General features: G+C 46.0%; 1 protein-coding gene across 1 annotated transcript; it reads right to left on the bottom strand.

Moving 5' to 3' along the window:
- Window positions 1-304: 304 nt before the first annotated feature.
- KHDRBS1 (KH RNA binding domain containing, signal transduction associated 1) lies at window positions 305-17,842 on the bottom strand. Its single transcript, XM_059830953.1, has 9 exons — window positions 17,518-17,842; window positions 10,553-10,680; window positions 9,858-9,974; window positions 8,652-8,798; window positions 6,531-6,667; window positions 5,420-5,633; window positions 4,394-4,461; window positions 4,015-4,073; window positions 305-1,595 (listed from the first exon to the last, which is right to left on the bottom strand). Exons 1-9 carry the CDS (start codon window positions 17,840-17,842, stop codon window positions 1,498-1,500), a joined length of 1,293 nt encoding a protein of 430 aa, XP_059686936.1. The 3' UTR covers window positions 305-1,497.
- Between the last annotated feature and the right edge of the window lie 984 nt (window positions 17,843-18,826).

The raw sequence follows: 18,826 nt of genomic DNA, 5'->3' as shown, positions 1-18,826 counted from the left end.
TTCAGCAAAGAACCATAAACACTTTCCAGCAGACAGAAGTCAGATTTCTGCCATAGTCCAGGATCAAACTGCTTTCAACAACTTCCAGGGGGTGAAAAACAATTTTTCCTTCTTTTTTTTTTTTAAAAAAATTAAGCTCGTTCAATGAGCTTGATAAACTTTTTGTGAGAATTACAAAAAACACAATTTTTAGAATGTCTCCATGTTTTAAAAAGACAATTAGCTTTAGCATTAATTTAAATTTATTTGAAAAAAAAATAGCTATTTTATTGCTCAACAAAAAAATGACAATTCATCACATTTACTTTGATTAAAAAAGGACTAAACTTTATTGACAAACTGCGGCAGACATTTTGACAAGTTTTAGCTACCTATTTAGGCAGACTTACACATGTAGCATTTAATCTTCAAGAACAGAGTGGGAGGACAGTGTACAAATCCAATTAGGACTTTATCCTATGTACAAAGTGAAATTTTTCCTCATTTTTTCAGCTGCAGTGTCCCTTTTTATGCAAAGCTAGTGTTGAGATACACTTGAACAAGTCAACGGGATTGCTAATATTGACAACTTCGTCAGTTTTAAACTTGCACTGTATTATCTGCCCCAAGCACTATAAAAATGAGAAGACTGTAATTTTACAGAGTTCGGACCTACTCACTTAATACTCTGGTTTCTAATATCAAACACTGGGCAATTAGAGCCATGCTTTAATTTGTTTTTCCCTTAAAAGTTCTTCGTATAGAACCAAACTAAGACCCCCTTTACACTGGAAAATCTGCTTCCCAAGCATCTCTCAACACTGCATGTTCGGGGCTAGATTTCAAAACCCACGTAAGAAAAGTCAATTTTACAAACCTAATTTTTTTTTTTTTAAGTCAATTACCTTTAAATAATGCTATTTAATTTGTTGGAGGATCCTTTGTATTAAAATTTAAACTGAAGATTCACCAGCAATCTGCTTTTAAGGAAAGTTTGACATCTGAGGTTACTTTTAAACGGTGGAAGCTACTACCGTTACATTATGATTTTAATTCTTAAAAACAGCCCTGAATTTTGAAATGTAGCCTACTTTGGGATTCTGCAACTACAACTTTTATGGGTTCCTTAAAACCAAACTTAAAAGGTTAACAAAACCTTAATTTCATAACTGCTAAGCAAAGCATGTCACTTTTGAAACTAACATTTTTAACTCAACTTTTTTTTTTCTTAAAAAAGGTACAGTTGTGTTTATCTAAACAACAAAGAAAGAAAAGCCATCTACACACTTAAAAAAAAAAATTAAAGTCGGTCCTCTAAATCTATTTAACTCATTTTAAAATACTACGTACAGAAGCCAGAATGCAGGGTGAGGATGGAGTGGGAGAAAAAGGGCCACGAAGAAAAACAGTTAGACAATTACTTGTCTGGTGTGGGTAAAGCAACGGGAATCCCGGGAGATACAAGAATCAGTAACAACTGTTTGCTCATAACTGATATTTTTCCCTCATGTTTGTTTTTTAATAACGTCCGTATGGGTGCTCTCTGTAGGCCCCCTTCACTGGCCTGGCCGGCGGGGCCTTCAGGGAGGGCCTGGTTCCGTTCCAGTCATCTTGCCCTGCGGAAAAGAGAGGGATATGTCAAGGATGGCGGAGTGCTGCGAGCCAAGGGGCACGGAGGGAGCGGCGGTGCCGGCCGGACAGGCTCCCCTCCAGAGCTGACGTGGAGGCACGGGGCATCTTCACAGCGGTTTCACCCCAAAACCTGTCTGCAAAACGCCCCGCGGTCCACCAAAACCTCTCGTTTGCAGCCCATCTTCCGACATAACGGGAAGAGCCACTTGCGCAGGATTCCCGGGAAGCCTGCAGCTCCGACAGCCCGGCTAAGCGCCGACTTGGACAAACCCGGTGCCTCTTAGGAGTAATTAATTTCAGCAGAGCTGAAGCCAATTCACAGGGCAGCTCTGGCAGCCAGCCGTGGCGAAGGTCGCAGCAGTCGCAGCCCCTCGGGCTGGCGGCCAGCACCATCTATAACCCCGGGGTCCGGCTGGGGGGACTGCTACAGGTAGTGCTTCTCTCCGTCCTAGATGCCAGGCAAGGCAGCTCCTGGATAACTGTGCTAAAATAATTAAGTCCCTACACTGCTCTAAGACAGCAGCACATCCACTGAACTTCCAGACACCAGTCTGTTTCTGTGACTTGCTGTTCCTTCCCCTCCACGAACACAGGAACATTTACAGCTGCAGCTCGCGGAGCGTCTGCTCACCTCTTTGGAGCAGACATCACTTGCTAGTGCTGTACCAGCTTTAACTGCTGGCGGGACAAAGCACTCGAGAAGACAGCCCAAACCCTTCTGCTACATACAGCCACCACCGAAGCAAATGAAGTTCGCATTCCCATTGTCCCCGAGCTAGCTCAAGCTCCAAATATCCAAGCTCAGCTTTCATTATGGCTTGTGCTTGCAACATTCGTACTTGCATGCCTGCCATTCTCTCCAGGGTCACCAGTTTACGAAAGCAAGCGTCTGAAGCCCGAAAGACAGCCGAGCCTGTTCCTACCACCACGGAGCACGTTCCCATTTTCTCAAAACTGTCTCCAGCCTGGCTCAACAATTTATTCCTCTAATTCTGTTTTCATGAAAGCAGAGACCAAAGGAAATTACTGTGGATAAACAGATTAGCTGTGGCGACTTCATGCCAAGTATACAATGAACATTTTGGCCTTCATATCCCAGACGACACCACCGCTCTCCTACCAAGTAGGAGGCACAAAAGCCTCTTTGTGCTGCGTGACTAACACAGGCAACAAACCAGGCCATTGAAGGCAGGAAAGACAGCCAGCGTGACTGACAGCAGCTGTCTATTCAAATGCATCTTAGACTGGAAAAGCATCCCTGGTTAGGCACCTGAATTTGAACTTCTCACAACTTAAGCCCAGAGCAGGGAATGCCCTGAGGCCAGCGCAGGAGACAGCCACTGGATTAACAACTCCGCTTCCCTAAAGCTTCCCTAATGGTATGACACTGCATAGGGGATTCCCAGTCCCTGAGGATCCCAGAAAGCCCCTCCAACTGGTCCTTATTGTCACTACCTGTGTTCACTCAAGCCTTCAGGCAACTGATGCTCTGCTAAAGGGAGCTGTTTTCAATACAGCGTATTTCCATGCCTTTAAGCAGCTCGCTGCATAGCTTTCCTAACTTGTTTGTAGTTCAGCTTGTTTACAGAAACAGGAAAATGAAGCTTACTCATTGCCACGTGCAGACGCCATTCATAAGCTTGGATATATGAACTAGCTTAAAAAAAAAAAACCCGCAGTCACCCAATTCTTTATTGCCAGCACCTCAGATATAAGGCTTATTGTTTTCAACAGTTGGTGATTTACACAGTTGCGGTTAAATTGGTCTCCCACACCCCCTCAGTCTAGCCTAAGTTGATAGCTTTACATAATTCAAATTAGCTAAACTTCATAGACTACTTGCAAGTCTTATTGACCAAAATTGTTCCACCTAGTCAAAGGGAGACCTTAATATGACATTTAAATCCATTTTCCAAGCAAATGTATAGTGCAGAGTCAATATCAGCTAACGGGTTTTTGAGGGTAAGGAAACAGATGGAACCATGCGCTCATCCAGCTCAACAAAATATAATCCGTGAAAACCAGACTGCAGCAAAAGTAGTGCTGTGGGTGGAAATCCAGAGCTCTTAAAATATTCTAAAGCTACAAGGAAATCAAAAGATATTTCCATAGTTAAAAAACTGAATTTTAAAAGCATCATCTTTGAGACAATCAAGCTAGATAAGAATCTAAAAACCACAGAATGCCTTTGGTTGTTCAGACCTGGATAATCCATAGGTATAAATATTCTACCATGAAAACTACTTGAGGTTCTCCTCAGTAAGTTTTTGCTCAGGGTGTGGAGTGGCACTGGAAAACAGCTGGTCGACCACAAGCAATTCCCAACTATGTGCAACCGCTGCAGGCAATTCCCAACTATGTGCAGCCCCTTCCCTGTCAAGAGAACAGTATTCCCAGACATACCATAAGCTTCATAGGTTTCCTGTGCCTCCCCGTGTCCATAATCATAGTATTCTGTGTCCCTGGAAGAGTAATTATGTTGGTTACATACAGTGCTGAAATCGTACTCCTAAACTGACACAACTTGCACAAACACTTGGAAAGCAAAGATGCCCAATATTGCTCATGGCTGTGGTGTGTCTGATCACTGCTTTTACAGAATTGTCAAGGACACTGGGACGCTCCCAAAAGTTATTTCTCAGGCACTCCTGGATTCCAGCAGAACAGGGCACTTTCCCTACAGCTCAAACTCAGAAATGAGTGTTTCCATGCCCTTAAAAGAAAAAAAAAAAAAGATCATGCATAATTTTCTCCATAACAGATAGGAGACAAGCAAACTTACCCTTGGCCCTGGCTGTAGTAGCCTTCATACCCCTCATAGCTCTGGTCTGCATATGCATCATCATAGCCCTGAAACGGATGATGACATAAACAGCGTTAATGGAAGGACCAAAGGTTAATGCCTGACCAAGAATAACGGCAAAACTGAATTCAGGCTACAGCAGCTTTCAGAGGAGCCTGTGAATCCTTGCCTGCCACAGGGAAGAGGCTCAATCGTAAGACACAGGTAGCCAAAATCTGCTCGTGTTCTGTGGCTTGGGAGGAATGAACCACACTAGTATTTACAATGCATTTGAAAGTCATTTACATGCCCAAGGCTGCAGCTTGTCTGTGGTACAAATCCATGTGCCAGGAGGCCTGTAATTGTGTTATCTAAAACACACATTTACAGATAGTCAAAACCCAACCTATTAACTTATGATTGGTTTCAGTGGAAAAACTGACAAGTTTTACTGAGAGAAGAAACAGAATTTAGAAGTATCAATATTTGTGATGGTTCCCCAAAATGCTGTTGTGCACCAAGAAGAGTCATCTTGTTTTCCCTTTAGAATAGCAAGACCACATATGCTAAGATAAGCTTGACAGGAGGGTGGTCCTTAGTTATATGCCTTGAAACACTGTCATGTTCATTCACATATTTATTTTAAGGATTTTAGGGGTGGTAAGAAACCTTTGGTGTTCCCTGCTTAAAGAATTCTCTTGCAGAAAGAGAATGTGATGCAAACTACATCAATCTCCGTGACGTAGTTTTTCTAACGTGCACCGATAGTTATGGCAAACATCAGTCTTGGGGGCAACATTTCAGTTTTATAAAAATCACCCCTTACCCTGTACTTAGAACACTAGCAGTTCCCTCCTTTGAGGACTAAAGAGGCAGAGCAGGTCACCCAGAACCGTACGAGTGACTGGTGGCCACTTCTCCAGGGCAATTTTACTGTTGTTAGCTCTTGTTTCAAGAATGTTGAACATCTAATACATGATCAGCTAGCTGGAATAAAAAAAACCCCAAAGATATATAGTTTCTTACATATTCCTCATAGGTTTCTGGTGCGGGAGGAGGAGGAAGCGGTATTCTCTGAATGCCGGCTGCACGTGCTCTGGGTGCAGGAGCACCCCGTACCGCTGGGGGAGGAGGCACTCCGCGGGCTACAGCAGCTCCCCTGGCAATGGCACCCCGCACCGGGGCTCCTCGCACAAGGGCCCCCCGAGGAGGAGGAGGGGGGGGACCAACACCACGGCCCCTGGAAAGGAGATAAAAAGGATCGTCAACAGCTACTGCTGTACGGCTCGCGTGCTGAATACTGAGGGCAGCGCATACACTTCTTACACCTACTTTAAAATGCAATAGCTTGATAAATAAATACAGTCACCAGTAACTAAGCCATGAATTCTTTATCAAGAACGAAAGCACAAAAATTGCTAACACTGCTGTATTGCAGGATTTACAAAAACCTCTTCTGAGGTGAGCACTCTACTGCATTAGATACTGTACAGACAAAGAAATAAATCTGGTACAGAACTTCAACCAAGTAATTTCTCAGAGTTCGCTTTAAACAACCCTCTATCACTAACCTGTAATGACTGCCAGACCTCCAGGACTGTAAAGATGAATGGTGAGATGAGCAGGGACACTTTGGGGCTAAACACTCAGAAGTAAAGACCTTCCCCCCAGGAAATAGGTAGTGAAGCAAGAACTATAGTCACAGAGTTTTATCACCAATTTATCCCAATGCCTTGACAGCAATGACAGAATAATGCCAACCTGTAACTTCCAAAGGAAGGTCAGTTTAAACGGAAAAATGCTTATTCTGCTGAAGGCTACAGAAGCAAACACAACACATCTATCTACACAGGATTTTGTAGGCCAATTTTTGAAAGGTTACTTTATGAAGCTACTGATTTCAGACACCAAAAATAATACAGGACACCCACTGCGCTAGATTACATCTCAAAACATACAAAACATTTGACGCCAGCTTGCTAAAAGCAAGCCTGCAACACAAGGCTAGAAGGCCTTGGCCAAAAGCCAAGGTCAAGGCCAACAGTTGATGTGCAAGAACAAGTAGCTTAACCTCATCTGGCAGGACAACTCTGAGCAAGATGCAGCATTTCCAGGTCTGCGCTTTTGGGAAATATACCTTGGAACAGGTGGAGGCGGTGGTGGAGCTGCTCCCCTTCCCCGCACAGGGACTCCTCGGCCACGAGTTGGCTCTGGTACACCGTTCAGATAGGAGAGCTCCAAGAATTGCTCCTGACAGATATCATCCATCATATCCTAAAGAGGGGAAAGAGTCAACTCCAAAGAACAGCTAACTAGTTAGTCTGTGCTCCAGGATACTGCAGGCTACCGTGCTGGAATAAAAATAACCTGATAGTCCCAAATTAAGGTCTGCTGCTTAGTTTTACTGGGATTTACTCAGCAGGCAGCAACGCACAACTGCCAGCTTTCTCCAAAGCGGCCAAGAAGGGCATACCACCTGCACGTCCGGGAGCTGCCGTGAGCGCTACAGCTGCTCCCTGGGAAGAGGACCTTGCCCATAGGGGTTCTGGAGGCATCTGATGATGTTCAGCATCCCAGGGATGTCAGCAAGATTTATTTGCAAATGTTGGGAGAGTACAGAGGTGAAGCCAGGCAGGACATATCTCACCTCAAGCACCTTACAGATCCCGTTCAAAGCCAAATGGCTGGCAATGAGCCCACATAAGGTAACAACATACTGCTGTGTTCCCGACACACTGAAGGAACAGCATAGAATGCAGCCTGACGAACAGCAAACACCCATTTGCAAATCCAGGCTGTCTTTTCAAATTCTTAGGAATGCAGGATGTTTTGGCTCCGTGCATTTATATCGCCTTGGATCTAGCTTCAGGAATTAGTAGAGCTCTCTGGTGACCCCGCAGAAGTCATCATACCCCACCCCTCCCCTCAGCACACAGGCAGGCTGGGCCTCGCACCGAGGATCTTCACAATGCCATGGCAACACCACAAAGCAAGGAGTCTCCTACCAGATGTGTCTTCACAGCACTGCTGGCTTCCACAGTGACTTCTCTGTCAATTTTCACAAGTTTAACACATTGTTTGAAGGCAGCGATAGATAAGACACTTTAAATAGCAAGGCTGCACGCTTGCTTTAGCAAGCTGAGGTTTTGTACGTCCCAGGGGCTCCTTGAAGATGACCTCTTTCCTTCAAAGACACTTCACATAGCAATCTCTCCTCCTCTCTGTGTCAGACTCACAGAAATCACACAGTACCCACACGCTTTTCCACACTTCCCTACTACCCACCGCTCTCAGGTTCCACCCGCCCCTGGTATTTCAGGCAGAACATCTGAGCTCCCAGGCTCAGCTGTGGAGCACAGTGCCGAGGCATATCCAGCTCTCTACCTGCCAGGTCTCTGAATTACAGGCTGAGCTAGCCAGAACCAGGGAGCACTGCGTGCTTCCTTCTCATTTTGTTTTTTTTCCACTTTAGCAAGCAATACCATCATTTTAATAACATGCAAAAGACTCCTTCAAGTTCTGCAGTTCTTGGAGTCAATACTCTAGATGGCACAAAACTGACTTGCAGTTGACCATAAAGGTCTTGTAAAGTTCACCAGTGAAAGACATCCACAAACAAGGTAACAAGCATCATCTGTATAAATGCCTGATTAGCAAAGAGGTTCCTTCACATGATACACATTTAAAGCAACAGAAATATTGATTTAACAGATGTGTCTCAGAAACTAGCTACAACACTGAATACTTCCACCAAGCTGCCAGGGCAGTCACCCTCCTCATCCTCACACCACCCCTTTAGAGCAGAGCAAACATCTCCGTACATCTGACCAATGAAGTTTTCTAGCCGAATTTCTATGCTACAGTTCCAAGTCAGAGGAACCCATCCAAGGAGTCTCTTCTGTGCCACGCATGGCTAAAGTTATTCTGCTGCTAAAACTGACACATGGCTAGACAAGCTATCCACCCACCCCAGTGTCCACAGCTAATACTGGGAGAGAAAGACCCACTCCAAGTGTTCTATACAATTGCCCTGTAAGGGTATGCCTTTCAAATTATGGTTAGGGGATTAATACATGCCTTCATGCGAGATTAATGGGGTCATCTTAAGCTGCCACACACACACTTAATACTCCAGGCTTCCTCAGCTACGCCATTCCTGTAGCATGAGCCTTACACTGCGCAAATCTTACCCAACCTTACAGCCAGATTCACAACCCATCTACCTCCTTCAGAAAGAAAAGAGCATCAGTATACATACTGGAACAAGGAACTTCTTGACTTCCTCCATGGCATGAGCCATCAGAGCGTATGCTTCACAAGGGGGTCCAAAAACTTCAATGAAGACATGCAAATCCATATTTAGATGAGCATATTTAGGATCTCCCCCTTTACGCAGTTCTTCCTCCTGAAACAAAGCAGATTAGAGATTCCTAAAACTAAGTAAGATGCAGAGGAACTATTTTTCTTTTACCTGTTTTCTACACCTTAACAGGAAACAGCTGTAAAAGCATTTTGGCCATGCCTGGACACAGATCATGGTAACGCACTATGCACATGAGCATACAGTTTTATAAAAAGCCACGTGCAATCTACACCTTCCATCTTTTTATAGCTGCCTTTTCAAGTGACTATGATATTTTTGCTAATGCATTGATGCCAGCCACTTTTTTTTTTTCCCAGAAGATTAAGCATATACAGGCAGCATTCTTCCTCTTCTACACCACCTTTCTGCCTGAGGTGCTCTTTACCATCTAGTGAAGTCTAATGCCTCAAATAAGCTTGCTCTTTAACTCTACTCTTAGATACCTGTGTTATTCAGACGGCTTTAAGAAGCTACAAATAAGCTAGAAGTGTAAAAGCTTTTCATGCTGCTAAAGTAAAAAGCTGATTTAAGTTACTAATCTGTTGACTGTTAACTCAGTGTTGGGAATAAGCAGGAAGAAAAAAAATCTCTTCATTTTTTCTGCTCAAAAACACCTCCTGGCACTTTGTGATTCACTAAAGATTACCAGGGACGTACTGCTCCAACATCTTCAGTGAACCATAAGAATTTAAGGATTTCAGAGGGAACAGCTGGAAAAAGGATTTTTTTTTTTTTCCCCCTGGAGGGGAAACGTATTCCTTCAGCGAATTACTTGTCACGGAGTAGCTGGAATTAATTCTTATTTTACAAACTTTGTACTTCATCTTTCATATAAACTATCTCTGCGTCCAAGGGTACAGGATAGCAAAAGATGACTGGTCTCTAAGTCATGCTCGTAAAGAAAACATCCATCACACTTCTGCCCCAATCAAGATGGCTCCCAACATGCACAGAACAATTTAGGAAGGGTGACTTCCTACTGCCTTTGCTTTTGGATTTTAATGGTTTAATCTTTTATAAAATGCTTTGAGAACCACTAGTTCTTACAGCAATATGAAAGGCATTACTATAGTTGTATATTTTCAAGGGTGATGCTCTTACCTTTGCTTTATCTCGCATTGAACCCTTCCCAAGCACAGATATCTTAGCACCAGTTTCTTCCTGAAGTCTCTTGATGGTGTTGCCTTGAGGTCCCAAAATCTTTCCAACAAAGTTGAACTGCAAATGAAGAACAAAAAGAAAAATATTAGCTCCAGAGCTCAGCAGCCTTAACAAAAGCTTTTTTGAATGTTTTGCTGGCTGACAAAAAATATAGGCGCTCCATCTTCTCTTCACCTCACCAAAAAATACAGACCAAAAAATGCACAGGAAAATTTAAGTTCCAGAACATTCTTTGCATGAAAAAATGCTCCACCAGAAAATCAAGCTAAATTAACTCACGTAAAGCTTTTAATTCTAACATCTACTCTCCAGTAGTTTTACAGGCAGCAAGTCTTAAGAGTTAAATGAGTTCTTAACTGTAAAACCCAAAGCTCTACATATGAAAGTATCTATTCTAGTAATAAAAGATCACAGCTATGCATCACCATTTAGCTTTATCCCAAGACATTCTAGAAATGTAATACATTAGAAATAAGATCCTGCAAGCTTGCACCGGAAAAATTCCGTAGCGATAGTGGAACACTGGCATAACTCCTGATGACACTTTGACAGCTACTATCTCTAAAAGTCAGCCATAAAATCCATAGAAAATAAGCAAATCACAGAGATTCAGTAAGCTATTTTCTGGCCCTCACCTTGGGGTACTGTTTGACAGGTATCAGAACTCGTTCTTTCAGTTTCATATTCTTGTGGGAAAATAAATCCAGGTAGTTCTCTTCCTCATCCTTCTTTGTTGTTTCACCCTTCTGAATTTTTTCAATTTCTAAACAAGATAAAAATAGGGCTGCTTATATTCCTCAAACAAGCATCATTTTTAGAGTTGAAATTATGACAGAACGTACCACCCTCATTCTCTGTGAATATATGAACGCTTATAATTGCATTAATGGAATCTGGATAGACAGGCCACCTCTTTAGTGCTAGCCCAGCTTGCCTCTTCCTCCCTTCACATCTAGGGATTCCAGAAGGCCAAAAATGGGATAATCAACAAAAATAAGAACAGCAGAGAATGCCCTACAAATAACTTCAGCAGGTAAGAGTAGGAAACTGTAAGTACAGTTCTGTGTATCACTTCTGCTGTGCTTTCCTCTATCTGTCCCCAAACTCGTGTGTCCACCACGAATGCCGTACCCACATGCAGACTCCTAAACCTACAAAGAAACCAGCCCCAACTACACTAACTGTATACGTTTGCTATAATGCAGCAGCCATCAGCAAATCAGGCAAGTTTTTATCATTCAAGCTGATGCAGTATTTTAAATCTGTAATTTAAGTAGTGGCATCAACACATACTGACACTATGAATTTCAGTTAAGTTGAAAATATTCCTAATAAACAGAAGCCCAAATGAGGGACACACTAGAGTGCGGTCTAGCTTATGAAATTCTTATAAGCTTCATTTCATTAAATAAATGCACCTTTATCACACAAGCAATTCATAACTTGTTTTTTTAAGTTGTAAACCTCAGGCATGTAGCCATGAAAGTGAGCGTGAGACGTCCTTAACTTGATTCAGGCAATGCAACTACAAATTTTTTGTCTCTCAAAATAATATTCTCATTTTTAGTTGTATATTGTGAATTACAGAGTCTTGGAAAAAACACTGAGGAGGCCTGACTGAACTGAAGGCATGCTGCAGCTGGAGGGGGATCTGGAACAAAGTCCAAATAACCTTCTGGAAGGTTCTCTCTCTCATAAAAGACAACCCAAATGGAGAAGATTGAAGATCATCTTCAAGACAGGCATTCCTAGCAGGTTCTTACAGTCATGAAAGTACTTTCCCTTCTACAAGAATAACACCCAACATTTTCCAAAAGAATGTAGCCTATAGCTAACTGGCTTTTCTTTTCCAGAGATGTCCAGTCACGTACAATTTTTATTTAATGGCCAACAACTAGATGACAAGTTCCCCCAAATTTGGAGCCAATCCGTTATTAACAATCCCAAGTTATTGATGAACCATTATGCACTCTTTGGTCCAACTAAAAAAAAAAAATGGTCACACCATGCATAGCCATCACAAATTATTATTTACAGATGCTTATCAGGAGAGGAGCATGACCCTTCCTTAAAAGTTAAATTGTGTCATTTCATCAGCAATCCCAAGAACTACAAATATGTCTTCCGAGTTGAAAGTGCTCCAAATACAACTTCTCACATCTCAGGGGAAAGAGAGACACTTTCACAAGATTATACACATAACTGGATTAAAGCTGCAAGACAAAACTGAAACTGAAGACTGCTTAGTCATTACCAGAATTTAAAGAGGGCAGCTGCAATATCTTGTGTTTCCTGTGATTTCTGTCCATGTCAGAAACTATATGCTTTCGCCTAAATGTTCATGTTCACAGTTTTGGAAGACTGGCATATCAGATACTCGGCATGTTATCCACCTAATAATATTCTCATATCATCCAAACAGAAATAGGAGCAATGGGTTACCATCATCCTTCTGACTGGACAGGCAACCCCAGCCTCACGGGCTCAGAAGCACCGCTGGCATCTTCCAAACGGTGCAGACCACAAGGAAGGCAAGCAAGTAGATGTGCGACCAAAAAAACCCCCAAACCCTTAAGAAAACATGATCAAATGATCAATATTTTAACTTTTCAGTTACGGACACAGTAAAATAAACTGGGGTTTAGTTTAGAGATCTAAATATAGAACTTGGAGATTGTGTTGCGTAATTATGAAAAAAGCCTAAATTTTGTATTTCTACTTGCACCAGCACCTTGGCTCCCTTACAAAACTGTTACCATGACTCCTTAGCTTAAAAAAAATTACCGGATCTAACCGCTTTGAAAAAGATAGCTTGATTTTTGCTTTAAAAATAAATGACTTTCTGAAGACACTATGCAAAAGTAAAAAACCCAGAAGTTCAAGCACTGTCAAATTTATAAAATAAGCAAAAGAGCTGGCTGCCTTGGTTAGTTTTATGTAATTTTTTTAATTTTAGCTATAAGAACAGATCAGAGGATCAAGATTTGGAAACAAGATTGCACTGGTGGCCTTATCCCTGGTTAGGCATAGCTTTAGATCCTATAATACAATGTGATTACTTCTCAAATATTTTGGTTCTCCAAAAACAGTACGTGAATTTCTGAAAATGCATTCTGCATATTAACAAAAAGTGTTTTCTACGTACACATCAAGAACAAAAGCACCCTAAAACTTTCTTGATGTAAATTAAACTACCCAGAGGCATCTTCTACCTCGTCAAAACACAACGCAATCGGACGTAAGCCTCTGCAAACCAGTGAATCACAGTTCACATCAACCGTACAGCCAAATCCATTCCATGCAACAGTAGCAACGACATCTGGGAATCGGTCTGTGAGGGCAACAAATAATTAACCATTTGCAAAAAAAAAAAGAAAAAAGAAAAAAAGAAAAAGCATTGGATCCACCAAGTCTTCAAATGAAATCCAAAACATAGGAGAAGAAAAAAACCCTGCCCCAGCAGAATAACTCTTAAATTCTCCAGCTTTTGCAATTCAGGTCAGCGCGGGTGACCTAGCAGTCCCCTTCACACCTTCAGAACAAACTCCAAGTCTGGAAATAGGTGTGAAGAAGGACTAAAAACATGCCACTTGTGACGTGTCCTACTGCTCCGGATTCCGGCGTTATCTGTATGCATTCTGGCACATTAGCTACGTGACATGAAGCAGTACTGAATGAACTGATGAGTGGTAGCAGTTTGTCAGACCACTTACTGATATGAAGGAGAAGCGTACGTATACCTTGAGGGATTAAGCATGCCTCATTTCAGTGCTGATTTTTTAAAGCCGTGTCAGAGGTGCAGCAGAAGGTTACCTTCTTGCCACGGGGAATGTCAGCAGTCTGGCAGCATGTGTGGCAGTGGTTTCCAGGACTTCATGTGGGGCAGTGATTGCATTGTCTCAGAAGAAATCCTAAGGGGTAGGTAAAGGGGGTTGGTAACACCGCTGCTTCACAAGGAGGAGGCTAAGCAGCCACAGAGCTACTCCTGATCTAAGCCCAAGCTCTTCCCTAACAAAAAACATATTAAACTGCAGCACACCTGTGCTCTGTAGGCAGAGACACATTCTGTTTATTCACAACACTGAGAGTAGTATCTTAACGGTATGGTAATACTGACCCCATGCCCAAAAACCCCAAAAATGTTTGGGGATGGGAGCCTCTGGAAGAAAGCAGAGCTCCCTCTCTCCTACACTACTGCTCCCAGCTGGTTTGATTTCACAGGAGAGGAAGCAGGGACCTGTGGGTGGACCCTGCCAATAGTGGAAGCTGCAGAATTTGGCAAGCCTAACCCCACCATTTCCCTCCCGCTTTCTGCTGAAATACCTCCCCGCCCCTCCAGCCTGTATGCTGGGGTTCATCCGCAGACAGCTCTGCTTTGGAGCTTTGCTGAGAAGGGAGGGGACTGCCACTAGCACAGGGAGAAAAGAAACACTGCTCAAGCACGAGGCAGGGAGGAGAAAGCCTGGAGGTGAGCTATGAGAAATGGCACAGGTAGTGGAGGCTCCTGGGAGAGAAGTGGGAGGAGGCAGAGTCACAGCAGTGACAGGCAGGCTAGCACCAGCATCTAGTAACGTTGGCATGGCTTAGCAATATATACATTCAAAAATGCAACAGTGAAACGGCATTAGCATAGCACAGCCTGCGAAGTCTGGGCATAAGTTTAAGGCGGCAGTTACAGCTCCTCTGGGGGTAGGGCATACACTCGAAATGCAGAAATTTAGATAACCTTCTCCATTTCAGGACAGCCTTAACTCCACGCCAAGCAAGCTTCAGGACATCGTATTGCTCTGGATTACATACAGTTTCTCATCACCCCTGTGACCTCAGCCCATCTCTAATCCCACTATTTGGTTCCTTGGCAGTCACTCCAGGCAGGCCACCGCCCATCCATCTGACTTTCCCACACAGCCCTTTTTTTCCTCCCTAGGAATACATGCAGACTGAATGAATCTGGCAGGAGAACCAGCACGGTCAGCCGGGGATTCTGTCGAGGAGTCCTCCGACACCTCACGCTGCTCCCTGCTTTGCAATGCGTTGCTCTAACTCCTTCATTGCTCGGTGCTCCTTCCCTTCATGGGTCCTGCACCTACTAACCTACACACTGCTCCGAATCCACCCCTCACCAGCCATCTCCATCCCTCCTCACCGCTCCACGCTTCCGGGGGTGTAAAGGGCTGCATTTAACATACGGACCAACTAGATGCTAGCTCTATGGAGACTTGCTAGTTGAACGACATAGCTCACGTATCTGTTTGCAGCACAGGAAGCTCAGAGATGACCAGCTCTTTTCACTTGGGAGTTTCTCCATGACATAAAAATAGCTAAGAGTACCACAAGAATTTGAAAAACCCCTATGCCTAGCTTAGCTAACACATTGGTGGACATCTCCCGTCCTCCCAAAGCACGCAAGCAGAGAGGACTGTGCCTTTTGAAACATCAGCATCTCCTCCTGCCCTCCCCGCAGCAGATGGAGGGCATAAATCAAAGTGAGGAAAAGGGGTTTTCTTGTTCCTGTGGAAGGGGAAGGTCACACAGACCCCGAATCACAGGAGTGAGGAAATGCGGCTCATATTCCAAGGTGCAAGAAATCCCAGTTTTCCGATTCTGTTCAGGGCGCTGCGTAACAGAACCCCAAAATCTAGCTGCTTTACTGCTTTTCATCACACAATACCTCGTTCAAGAATCAGTATTACATCACTGTGTTGCCCTTCATCTTGCTCCTAAATAATGCTAATTTTCTCTAGAAATGCTAAGCAGCTTTAGAACCACAAAAGTATTTTAGACTACTTTTACATATTGTTTTTAAAGAAGAAGTCCTAGTTTCAATGCAGAACTCCTGCAGGGTTCCATCCCAGAGGCAGCAGGACAAGCAACTTCCCCTCCTGAAAAAAGGCTGGAATAGGAATACTGCTGACATTCAATAATCAGTCATTTCTTTGTCTGGAAGTCATTTTGCTTAAGCTGTGCTGGCTGTATGCATTACAATCTTTGGTCCAGACCTAAATTCCATAGTAAGCTTTACAGCAGCTTCCTCAGCCTGACATCCCCAAAGGGTGCCACAGCAGTAGAGAAATTCTGAGCAATCCAGATCAGTTTGGGGTCATCTGTGCAAAGAGATTTAGTCACCTAAAACCCACCATTTTATTTCAGATTCTTTCTCATGAGCTTCCTGCTCGGACTGTCCTGCATTTGGACTGCTAGTGAACGCTCCCAAAGGACAGCAATTTTCAAAATATCCAAAGCAAGCAAGAAGCATCTGGAGCTCTTCCAATGATCAATTTTAAGTCTCACAAAGCTGCAGCCTACTATCAGCAATTTTTAAATTAATGAAAAAACCTCATAAATCCTTGTTACACCACTCAGTGAACGAAGCTTTACTAAGTGGGTTGAGAACGTCGTTCTTTGTGCGGGAATTAGCAAACTCCTTAGGTTTCTTTTCACTGGAAGGCATTATCACTGAGCTGTCGAGCATCAGCTGGCTAAAGGGTTTTATTAATGAAAAACATTAAACTGATGGCAAATCGGATTATAAAACTAATTTATTTAGATCAAGATGTCCGCGAGTGATGCCAAGTTACCCATGATGATATACCTCAGTTACTTGCACAATGGGAGACAGCAATTCCTAAGAATTATTTCCTACATTAAAGGAGAAGCTAATAAAATCTCTAGCACTGCACCAACTATGGCAATTCTATACGTTTTGAAGACCTTAAAAATGCTAAGTACCGGAGAGCTAAGCACTCTGCTCATCTGCAGATTAAATCTGAGTACATCCTTGCGCCGGGTACCTCCCAGCTCTCCACTACATGCCATAAAGCAGTAAGTGGTAGCAAATATTTTAACTCGTTCCAATTTTTAAGCTGGCTACAGTATCTTGAGGCAGCTCAATCCACTCCACAGAGGCACGGAACGCGGGTGCAGCAGCTGCGCTGGGGAGATACGGAGAAATCAGAGCCGCCCGGCGATTGGGCAGCGGTGATGGGGAAGGAGAAGGCTAGTCTGGGCACAGAACAAAGACTGCCATTTCCATTCCCTATTTAGGTTCATCAGAAGCATGAAACAAGCTCTAAAACAGATTACCAGAGTGGGAAAATCAAAGAGAACACAAACCATGCCTCACAGGGACTCAAGCAGACGCTACGTGGAAAACCCCACTCTGCACCGTTCTCTTCGGTCCCCTCTCTCCCCAGGGATGAAACGGGCCAATATGAGCGCACACCGCATTTTAAAAAGAAAGTTCTGGGTCTGCCTTTAATCCGGCCCAGGCCCTGCATTAAGCACGGGGCTAAGCAGAGATGAAATAAGAGAAATAGCTAATCTTCAAAACCCCGGGGTCGCATCTCGCCCCGGGCAGGGGAACCCGAACGGATCGGCGCCACGGCCGCCCCCCCGCCGCTTCACCCGGGGCGGCCGGGAGCTGCCCGCCGCCGCGTCAGGCCCCCCCGGGGGGCTCCCTCTCCCCCTTCGCCGCACAAGGCGTTCACTAGGAGCTGCCTCCGACCCTGCCCGCCCCACCGAGCACGGCGGGGGGGGGGGAGCCTGCCCGGGGGTCCCGCCCTGCCCAGCCCCCCCGCTCCGCCCCGCCTGCCCCCGGTACCTGCTGTGAGGAGCTGCATGGCGTGCGTGAAGGACGGGTCGAGGCTGTCCTTCTCGGCCATCAGCTCGGGCAGGTACTTGTTCTCGGGCTCCATCTTGACAGCGGCCCCGGGCAGCAGCGGGGTGGGGGCGGCGGCGGGGGCCTGAGCGGCCGAGGCGGCGGCCGTGGCGCTGGGCGGCAGGAGCGGCGGCGGCTGCGCCCCGGTGGCGGCCCCGCGGCCCCCCCCGCCACGGGGCGGCCGCCGCGGCGGAGGCGCCCCTTGCCGGGCGCCGCCGGGGCCCGGCCCCCGGCCCAGGCGGGCGGCGGGGTCGTCGCGGCGCTGCATGGCGGGGGCGGGCGGCGGCGGGGCGGGCGGGCGCGGAGCGGAGCGGGCCGAGCGGCGCTGCCACACCGTCCGCCGCGGCGCCAGGGCCGGAAGTGAGGGGCCGGAAGGACCGCCCCCTGTCCCCCCCTCCCCCGCCGGCTCCCGCGCGACCACCCCGCGCGCCTCTGCGCTTGCGCCGGCACGCCGCCGCGCGCCTCACGGCCCGCCCCCAGGGCGCGCACGCGCGCTCTGCCAACGGCGGGCTTCGCGCGAGTCGCGCTCCTCGGGCGCATGCGCAGTGCCGGGCCCGTGACAGAGACAGGGAGACGTGTGAGGGAGGGGCCAGCACCCTCTCGTCCGCAGCTGCGCACGCGCAGGTCTGCCGACGTGACATTAGTCCCAGGCTGCTGAGGGAATTATCCCCCAGCGGACCCACGGCGCCTGCGTGTGAGCCGGGAGCTGTGTTGCGCATGCGCAGGGGCTCTCCGCGCCAGTCCGAGGGCTGTGGCGCATGCGCTGTCAGTGTTTCCTCGAGGCGGCAGCCCTGAGGCGCGAAGCGCGGGGCAGGACTGCGGTGCGGGGCGGGGGGGGCTCGGGCCGGGGTCCGGTTTGGGAGCGAGAGGGGCAGCGCGGCCGCCGCGCCTGGTCTCTGCAGGTACGGTAAGCCAGCACAGCCTGTCTCGAGGGCTGAGCCCATGGCCTGCCTGTGCTCACAGACCTGCCCTGTAGTACAGGGCCTTGGCAGTGCCCGTGTGGGAGCTGAGCCTTCCCCCTCCTGCCTTTGTAGCCCTGCCCTGTGGTACAGGGCCTCGGCAGTGCCCGCTGGGGAGGCGAGCCCTCGGTGTATTTGTCATGTTGGCCTCCTGCTGTGGTATGGGGCAGTTAACTCCTGCGTGGCAGGTGATGTTACTCAGTGTTGAAAAGGGAAGGAGAAGGGTCTTATGGGAAACAATTATCAGAGGTTAAGGAACTCCAGTTAGAGGTGCTGAGGTGGAGCTAATGGGG

The sequence above is a fragment of the Gavia stellata genome, chromosome 29 (assembly GCF_030936135.1).
Source record: "Gavia stellata isolate bGavSte3 chromosome 29, bGavSte3.hap2, whole genome shotgun sequence".
Classification (NCBI taxonomy): domain Eukaryota; kingdom Metazoa; phylum Chordata; class Aves; order Gaviiformes; family Gaviidae; genus Gavia; species Gavia stellata.
The sequence above is the reverse complement of the archived record's forward strand: the minus strand, read 5'-3'. Positions and strand labels throughout refer to the sequence as shown.